The sequence below is a fragment of the Asparagus officinalis genome, chromosome 1 (genome assembly GCF_001876935.1).
Source record: "Asparagus officinalis chromosome 1, Aspof.V1, whole genome shotgun sequence".
Classification (NCBI taxonomy): Eukaryota; Viridiplantae; Streptophyta; class Magnoliopsida; order Asparagales; family Asparagaceae; genus Asparagus; species Asparagus officinalis.
The window spans coordinates 86,448,270-86,458,167 of record NC_033794.1 but is presented as its reverse complement, the minus strand read 5'-3'; the positions used below and the strand labels follow the sequence as shown (position 1 = coordinate 86,458,167).

The window sequence follows — 9,898 nt, the reverse complement described above, 5'->3', positions numbered from 1 at the left end:
ACCCATCTCCTTCTGCAGCCGACACATATAAAATAGCTACCGATTAAGCTACCTACTTGGATTCAACCGAAGTTACGCATCTGCCCTTTGGATCTACTATAAAGGAAAGATGCTATTTACTACTTAGGGTAAACAATTTCTTGCTAAAAATCACCACATGGTCTTTCTTCTTCTCCACTCCAGCTGAACACTAACTTGATTGCCGGAGGAATGATCGGAGATCACAACTCCAACCCTCTCACATGTTGTTCATGTGTGGGATGTGATTCGCTTCTTGAAGACAAACTATCTAAAGAAGATTGAGGACCCCAGCACCTTAAACAATCCATACTTAATCCCATGTTAGATAACTGCCATCAACTGGCTCTAATGCCAAACTGCATGCATGCAATAGGGATAATTTACAACTAGATTATGCAAAGAGGGGGAAAAAAGAAATCCTAGCATGCTTTTAGGAAACGTAAATAATAAGTTTTAGGGTCTACCAAACAGACCGTTTCTATAAAATCGCTATGTCTTTCTTGATTAACAGTCAGAGGGAGACCACGCTGTGCAGCTGGCGAGAAGCCGCTACATTGTTAGGATACACCCCATTAAGAACGCCTCTAACGGAGACGCAATACACAAAATAAAGGCACAAGATCTACCAGAGTACTCACAGATATACGTGGTTCACTCCTTCGGAGCTACTCCACGGTGCAACGACGACGCCAAATTCTTATATATCCCAAAAGAATAGATCAAAGAGAACACACTCTCTTGATCAGATACACTCCAAGAACTCTCACAATCTCTTTCTCTGTGTTTTCTCTCTTACTCTTCTATGAGAGGAGTTGTTTCTGGGATGAGATTTCCTTAAGAGTTTAGGGCCCTATTTATAGTGTTTGAGAAAACACTATGCACAAATATAATATTATCTGTGAGACCCGCCACTAATAATAAAATATTTATGGGACCCGGTGGGACCCGCCACCTTTTTCATTCTTCAAAGAAAACGGCACCGAAATCTCATTTTTCTTTGTGGGGCCCACCTTTGTGGGCCCCACGGTTTGTTTTGTTAGGCTAACACTACATATCACCCCGCGACTACTGCACAAAGCACGAATTTGAACGGAGAATGAGATGACGGCTATATGAAGTTTTATGGTGTAGGTCCTCTCTCGTACCCATCATCAAAAACTCTTTATATGTATACAAGGCTTTAGAGAAAGACCTCCCCACTAGGTAGATTATGGATATCTTATCTCCAAGATTATATGTATTATTCACCCACTTATTTGGGTGTCCATCTCATAACCCTAACCAACAACCTCATTTTATAATATAGGGTTGGTGAAGCGGATAATCTTAATAAATATATTTACAATTTCAACATATATATGAGTTTCAGTTACACAGACGACGATTTCCCCTCTCCCTGTCCTTCTCTAAATCAGAGACGATTGAATTTTTTTGAAGATTAGAATATATAAGCTTAAAATTAGAGAAGCAAGAATACAATAAGAGATGAAGGTTCTGTAGTTAAGACAGAGCTTTTCCACAATGTCGGAAAGAAACCGAAAGACGTCACCACTTTTTATCTGCATTCCTCTTATGCTTCGCAAATCACAGAACTGCATAGACTGACGTGGTTTTTATGCTTATGTGCAAAAAAAATCAAAGTTCCATCTAATTTGAAAATGGACCACATATCGTAAAAGATGCTTGCTAAATATTATCCATGGATGTGGCTTTTCCACATCGTGACTTTAGGCCTTAGCATAAACTACATTTGGGATCCCAACGAGAAGAAAGCCAAATATGGAGGAACGTACTTGACAACAACTTTAGAGCCAACATTTATCAAATCGTTAGATACCATTAATATTGCTTCTATCTTCCATTATGTTCAAGCAATTCACCTACACCAGCAACTTAAATGTTAGGTAAAACCAAACTTTTTTTATTTATTGCCGTTCTTTGTTGAATTTTGGTGAAAAAAAGCCAAAGACACCATAAAATGCCGGACTTGTTTAACTAAGAGCATCTCCAACCATGCCCTCCAAATTTCACCCTCCAAATTAGAATATTCTAGGAATATTCTAATTTGGAGGGTAGAATTTGGAGAGTTGCTCCAACCCACACTCTCTAAATGTTTTCCTTTTTATTTTTATTTTGTCAAAAAGCCATATAAATCAATAATGTTGGATATAGTTTACATTAATAATTTTATTTTTAATAATTTATTTGGAAAAAAATTATAACATTATAAAGGTGTCGATGAGAGTTTTAAAATGAACCCAATATTAATAATGCAATACAACATAATAATACTAAAAAAATATTAATCTTAGTTTCATTTTAAAGATCTCAACGAGACCTTTCTAAATATATAATAATTTCAAATATTAGATTAATAATTTTTAACTATATTTATTTGAAATTAAACATCTAATTTAAATTATTAAGAATGATGGCAAAGTGATAATTTTTAAGAAATTAAATAGTTCAAATTGGTAAAGTTGTAATTAATGAAACATCAATAGTATTTTGGAGAGACTCTCCAAAATTTCTCTTCACCCTCCAAATTTGAAGATCTCCAAATTTGGAGAGTGGTTGGAGAGGTTCTACTCTTAAAATTTAGAGATTTTGCCTTTTTAGATGCTGGTTGGAGATCACCTAACCCAAACGAGGTTTTAGTTTCATTGCGATCAACTCATGCTTCCTTAAACGTTTCCCTATGTGAAAAACGTAACTAGTCTTCAGCTGGACACAACACGTGCATAAAGCGTAGACCTTTTTGTTTGTTTGTTTTTTTCCCCTCCAAATTTGCACATCTCATATGCCTAAAGTATATCAAATTGTGCGAGCGCACGTATCGGTTCTTTCATCTAGTTCCGAGCTCGTGACCATCGACCGAGGTCCAAAAATCAAACTCTTCAATGACAAATTGGAATTTTTAGTGAAATATAGAAAGTGGAAAAAAGCTAATAAAAAAAATATGAAATTTCCTCGTCAAAAGAATCGCTACTCGTGTCGCTGTATCATCATCCGTCTTTCTATTTGGAGGTTAGCTCATTAATTCGAACGTCGAAGATCCTCAGTAACCAACGGCCCCGATTACTTGATTTTCCACCACCCGACGACAAATTCCGTGGGCCTCGCTCGATAACTGCGGCGAATTTGTTACGGACTCGTGGGTTCAAATCATACAGCCCACAACCAGCACGAAGCCCGATGACGACGCGAACCGCCTGTTTTCGTAATTTCCATCTACTTCCGAGCCCTAGCTTTCTGCCTTAAAGCGAGCCTGTAAATAGAAGCAACCGGGACCTACCGGTCATTTTCTCGCACCGACGCCCTTAACCCGTGTTCCCGGTCACCAGTAACCGGCTGCAGCAGGCAGCCTGTCGCATCGTGCTTGCTTCCGGTCACCTCCCACACTGTCCTAGGGCGGTGACCAGAACCTAATATCATCTTTAAACAATCAGAACTCCCGCACTCTCCCCCCCCATTGGTAACAGCCGCAGGGGTGCTCACGAGCGAGAGGGAGCAGCGCGGAGTTCAGGAGCCCGGGGTCTCAAATCCCGATCAAATCTCGTTGATCGAACGATTTGGAGTCCGTCGGCATTGCAGATTCGGGCGGCGGAACCTTCGGAGAATTGAAGCTTCTTCGTTGTTGAGTACCATTTTCTTCCATTTCTTTATCTTTTCCTTTGCTTTTCGCCTTTTGATTTTACTTGTCGGCTGCTCTCTTTCCGAGATTCTCTGAAGGTTCGACGACTTGCGATCGCTTTTGTCGTCCTTTAGTTGTCGTATTAGTCGAGATCTGTAGAAAAAGTTGGGTTCTGGCGTTTCTAAAGGGGTTTTTTTTTTTTACTTTCTCGTGACTCGATTTGTTTCCTCGCTTTAGTTGTTGAGATCAGTAATAAGTTGAAGGGGAGAGTGTGAGGTTGGTCGTCGATCTTCTTCGGTTTGGATTGGGATCATGAGATCCGAGTCTTGATGAGTCGGAGATGTTGCTTTTGTTGCTTCGATTGGAGGTTGAGTTGCTACAAAATTTGTTGCTTTAAATTTCTATGTATATATGTCAGTAGAAGCAGTTTTATGTTTTGGCAGTTTGTGGTTAGCATTGATCGGAGCTTATTATTACTTTTATTGTTAGTTTGAATTGTGCCTTTTTAAAAAAATTATTTTTCCACCTGTTGTTAGGATTCGTATGCACTGTTGGAGTACAATGGGAATTAACTTAGTCGTGTTTTTATAATTGGGATTTCTGTAATAGTTCATCTGATTGTTGTTTAGCCTCCATTGCTTGTGTTAGTTGCTCAAAATTTCTTTTATTGTATAGTTTAAAAGAGAGATGCCTGAAGATTTATTAATCTACTTTCTGTTTCGTAGAATGTTCAATCTCTAGTCGAGGATCTTTATTTGGAAACATTCTTCTTAAACGAGCACTCACTTCACCAGATTGTTTAGTATACTCCATGGACTTCCTTTTAGGGGCAGTTGTTAGATGACAGATTGAATTTTTACCGTAGTGCCACAAACCAGGTTATGCATATTAGATTAAGAGAGTAACAGCTAGATGATCAAAGTCCCAGACTAACAGTAAGATAAAAAGGGTAACAAGGTTGAGTTAAAATGAAACCATGAATCATTGAATTGGGAATTGGTCAACCAATCATACATGAAAAACCTTGACTAAAACAGCATTGTAGTCATTGATCCATCTGTTCTCTAGTTTATTTTCTTCTGTTTCTTTTTCCGAAGATAACTTGCTTGGGAATCTTAAGGAGACAATGTTGGAATAATATGATTTATCTCTTCAAGGAAACTTGCCTTCAGAGCATAATGGGGAATCCGGGTATTGGTACACACTACTGGTCCTGGGCTAATGGTATGCGTCGCAAAAAGATTGGTTGCATTTCTTACCCTCCCTTTTCCTTAGAAAGGAGAGGTTCACACGCCAATCGTCTGTGTAGAATTTTAGTTCTGTTTCAAGTTTATAATAACCTGTATTCTTACTTGTTTATTTGGAAAAAAAATTGGGTGATTTTCAATTGAGATGTATGGATAACTCATTACTCTTATGAAATAGAAGGTCTACTGTCTCATGGCCATATAAAAAGCATGTGGGTCAAACATTGATCTTTATCACCGTGAAAGTTCCCTCCACTGATTGCGGATACTTATTCTATTTATTATTAGTTTTTTCCCGCAATTCTCTTATTAATTTTCTGACTTGATGTTGTCGAGGAAAGTTTTCTCTAGCCTGAAAACTCTGTCTCATAATCTACAAACTTTGACTCCATCCCTTTCCATAGATCTGTGTTGTCAATGTGCGATAACACTGCCATAGATCTGTAAATTTGTGATCACAGTTTCATTATCCCCAGACAGCAATTTAGTTTTGATTCTACCAACCATACTCTGAAGGTAGGTTTAGTTTACTATACTAGTCAAACACTTTTTATAGAGTAAGGAGAAATTGTTCTCTACATTGAAGTGTAAATTTATCGTGATGCTCTGATGTTCCTTTTCAAGTTACAATAAAGCATTTTATCCGGTAGTTTTTCTATATCATCATGAGATTTCTTGTTTTTGATTTTCTCAAATTTCTTGTATTAGTAACACCATAGTCCACTAACTACTGCCACGATATTCTAGAACAATAAAATGTGAAAACATGACAAGCAGCATAAAAAGATGTCCTTGAATGTTGTCGGTCTTCATTGTTTCATGTGATCATGTAAGATTATTCATTATTTGATCATATCCATTTGATTAATAAAAATGTAGAAGCAAGATCTCTTAATCATTTCTTAAGTTGATTATGTTTGTGTGTTTATTAAGTGTGTGTTTAAAGGTGACTTCTAGTTCTACTTCTAAAGCTTTAAGAGTTCAGGAAAATCCCTGATTAGAATCTCTTTCTAGTTACTCACATGTGATATTATAGGTAGTGAATTCATGGTGTTTAATTTAACAATAAAATCCACAGATATGCTTTTTTCTTGCAATAGATTTATATTGGCTAAAATGTTCCTTTATGGTTGATTACTCCATGTCCACTTACCTAATCAGAACCTTTTCCTTTACAAAATTGTCATGATTTCAGTAACCTGTTCAGATGATTTTATACTTTATGCGTGGAGGTTTTATGAACTCTACGTCTCTGCTGTATACTATATGCTGAATATAATATTAGTTGTCCCTTTTGTCTTCTGTTTTAATTTTGGTTTTTTTATCTTCTCTTTGGTGCACGGCCAGTAGATTCTAGAAAAACACACTCATTAAGATTCTTTTTCCTCACTATTGATTCTAGACTTCATGCTTATGCTCCTGTAGTACGATCCTCCATGTGGTAGTTTCAAATAAGAAGGGAGATGTTGGTTTGTGTACTTGTCACAAGATATTTTGTTGTCATGGTCAGTTTATATGTTCTTTTTACTATTTTCAGTGGATAAGTGTTTACGAATTTTCAGATTTTTCAGTATGGTCATCTTTAAACTTGATTGTACTAAGTTGTTTATATCTGGGTCCATTTTACCCAGTATCAGTAAAACAGGATATTCCCTTTTTCTCACTTTTCTTTCCTGAAAATCTGCTAAACCAATTCAGTAGTTCGCTCTACCATCAACAGTAATAGTGTTTCAGTTTTGTTGTTAGTAATTTTAAAAAGAAAAGGACTACTTTTAATATTTAATTTTAATCGTGAGTTACTATTTAAGATAACAGTGATATATGGGTCATGATGGATTAAATGTTGAATTAGAAAAGTCTTTTCTATTCAGGTGAAAACTTTCAAAGCCCTCTCATGATCCAGTCATTTTGCGGTTAAGAGGACGTCTGTTGAGAGTTACATATGCAAGTTGGATTGTTTGACTCCAGTTCGAGGATGAACTGTTAAGATGTTCTGTAACTGATCCGACTGCAGTGTCATGCATATGTGGATAAGTAATGATCAAAGGTCATGCCAATGACTTGAACAGGTCTGAAGAGGTGCATGTGGATGCAACATCTTTTGAAATGGGTGCGAAAGATAACTCAGTACAAAGAGAAAACCGTTCAAGTGACTTTGAGAAAGATGTCAAACAAGAAAATGGAGAATCAGATTATGAGCCTGGAAGAGACTCTCTTTCATCACAGAGCAATGAAGACAACAAGGTAAAAGGAGCTTCACGGGTATCCAGAAAGCTTACAAGAAAAGAATCTGCTGAGAATGGTACTCGTACACCAAAAAGCGGTAGTAAACGACAGGATTCTAGTAAGGTGCAATTCAAGACGGGAAATAGCGGTCAAAGAAGTGCTCAAAAACCCAGCAGAGGTTCTTCAACTCCTAAAGCTCTCAATAACGGGAAACCTGGCAATGTGAAAGTTCCCTCAAAACCTCCGTCAGAATTATCTGAAGAAAGTGATGACAAGACGAAAGAAGATGTTAAGGAGATTGATGTTCTGGATGAGGCTCCCATATGTGATCAGAGTGTTGGAACAGATGACGAAACAGTTGGTACGGATGAGAATAGCATCGAAGATGACAGGAGAATTACATTTCGGAAGATTGAGGAGATGGAACAGAAAATTGATAGACTCGAGGAAGAATTAAGAGAAGTTGCTGCCCTTGAGATTTCTCTGTACTCCATGGTACCAGAGCATGGGAACTCAGCACATAAGGTCCACACACCTGCACGACGTCTTTCAAGGCTGTATCTTCATGCCTGTAAGCACTGGGCACAAGAAAAGAGGGCTACTGTTGCAAAAAACACGGTTTCTGGACTTGTGCTGATTGCCAAATCATGCGGCAATGATGTTTCTAGGTAACTAAGTAACACATTTGCAGACCTAGGCATTTTGAAAAAAAAAATTGTGTACTAACATCTTTTCCCCCCCAATTCAAGGTTAACTTACTGGCTGTCAAATACAGTTGTACTAAGAGAAATTATATCTCAATCATTTGGAAATTTGTCCCACTCAAACTCAACTGCAAGAATTATCCAGGCCAATGGCAAGAAAGAAGATGGTAAATCACCCCAGTCGAAATGGAAAAATGGCTCCAGTGAGAAACAAGCAAAAAGATCTAGCTTCACGCAACAAGTAAATGACTGGCAAGAAACTGGCACATTTACTGCCGCCTTGGAAAAGATTGAATCTTGGATCTTTTCTCGTACTGTTGAATCAGTATGGTGGCAGGTAAAATTTCATTTCTTGGTTAATTTTGCATAAGCATATACTTTATGAACTTTGTGATTCTACAAATTATGATTAGTTTCTATAAATGGTGCTTGTAAATTCTTATTAGTTCTTTTTTGTTGAAGTGTATATTGTTAGGAAACATATTAATACTGGTAGCCTCATTTTTCTTTTTCAGCAAGTATTCCATTTAAGCATACCATCAGCTTACATTCAAGCACATTACTAGTTTTGTTTAATAGCTTTCCAAAGGTTGCTACTTTTCTGTTTTTAGCTGTAACTTACTATTTGTATCTAAAACTCACTATCCATGCATAAATCAGTGAGATTCTGGGTATGTACTCCGTAAAAGTAAAATTGCCCGTGAGGACAAGAGTTATGTAATAATTTAATATGATTGTTATGGAGGAATAAATGATGATGTAAATGTTGTTTATTTCATACAGCTCAGAAATTTGTCATGTTATTTTATTGCTTAAAATTATCTGTAATATTTGGCCAGCTAGGCTTTAAAAAGGTACTATAGTTATACATAAACTGTTAATGATTGTCTTTCCAGACCTTGACTCCACACATGCAATCTCCAATGGATAATGTGTATCCGACAAGAGGCCATGAAAAGATGTTAGGACCAGCTCTAGGTGATCAAGAGCAAGGAAGTTTTTCAATCAACCTTTGGAACAGTGCTTTTCATGATGCCTTTACCAGACTCTGTCCAGTCCGGTCAGGGGGCCATGAATGTGGCTGCTTGCCTGTGTTAGCAAGAAAGGTATGAAGTTGAAATGTCTTTTTAGTACCGTTCTTTAAAAGATGTAGTTTTCAAGTTAAAGTCACAGGCATTCATTTGAGAAAAACTAGCATGAATTTTTTTAGTAGCTCCTAGCAATTTCTATGACATATGATAATCTGGCATTTAGAAACATAAATTACACAATATTCTGGTCCCTCCCTACCTTCCTCCCTCCCTTCTATCTATGTTGAATAACATTATTGATTGGTTAATTTTCTTTGAAAGATTAAATATGATTTTCTTTATTTCGATTAGGTGATGGAACAATGCGTCTCCAGATTAGATGTTGCGATGTTTAATGCTATTTTACGTGAATCGGAAAATGATATGCCAACAGATCCTGTTTCAGATCCAATTGTTGATTCAAAAGTTTTGCCCATCCCTGCTGGAGATTTGAGCTTTGGTTCTGGTGCACAGCTTAAAAATTCTGTAAGTAGGAGTTTATTTATCTCCAGTTCATGTACATGTAGCAAATAGAGTACTAAATCTAATATATGCAGAAGCAGAAGACTTTTTTATTTGATGCCCTTGCTTTTACAGAATTCATTATAAATAACTAATGAGATCAAAACTATATTAACTTAAAAGTTTGTATAGTAAATTAGGAAAAGGAGAGATGCTGTAAAGATTTTCCTCAGCTTTTAATTTTCTTAGTGCATTGTCATGTATGCCTTCTATGTGCTCATATGTTGGTTTAAACAGCCTGCAAAAGCTGCAGTTAAGCGCCTGTTCTCAGTGTGACCACTTTAGGCGTCCTTAGCCAGGATTTTAGATTTAAAAGTTTTGTATATTGCATGTAATATCTTCTTATGTTGATGTTTAATGCTTTCCTCAATATTTTATTGTCAATTTCCTAATTCCTATTAGTTATGCAAATTTCTTCCTTTCGGATTTTTCCTATAAATTCCATCCTTAAAAAAAAAACGGAAAACCCACCAA

At 36.8% G+C, this 9,898-nt stretch overlaps 1 protein-coding gene across 3 annotated transcripts in view; it reads left to right on the top strand.

Annotated features, from left to right (window-relative positions):
• The window catches only part of LOC109827163, an 8,976-nt gene continuing 2,562 nt past the window's right edge, over positions 3,485-9,898 (top strand). Inside the window, exons 1-5 of one of the 3 annotated variants that reach the window (XM_020394131.1) lie at positions 3,485-3,657; positions 6,774-7,796; positions 7,878-8,169; positions 8,729-8,938; positions 9,215-9,388. In XM_020394131.1, coding sequence (XP_020249720.1) covers positions 6,940-7,796; positions 7,878-8,169; positions 8,729-8,938; positions 9,215-9,388 — 1,533 coding nt within the window. In that variant the 5' untranslated portion in view covers positions 3,485-3,657; positions 6,774-6,939. Of the gene's footprint in view, positions 3,663-3,697; positions 4,023-6,773; positions 7,797-7,877; positions 8,170-8,728; positions 8,939-9,214; positions 9,389-9,898 lie in introns of those variants that run through there. The other 2 variants (XM_020394138.1, XM_020394132.1) reach the window with 2 other exon arrangements.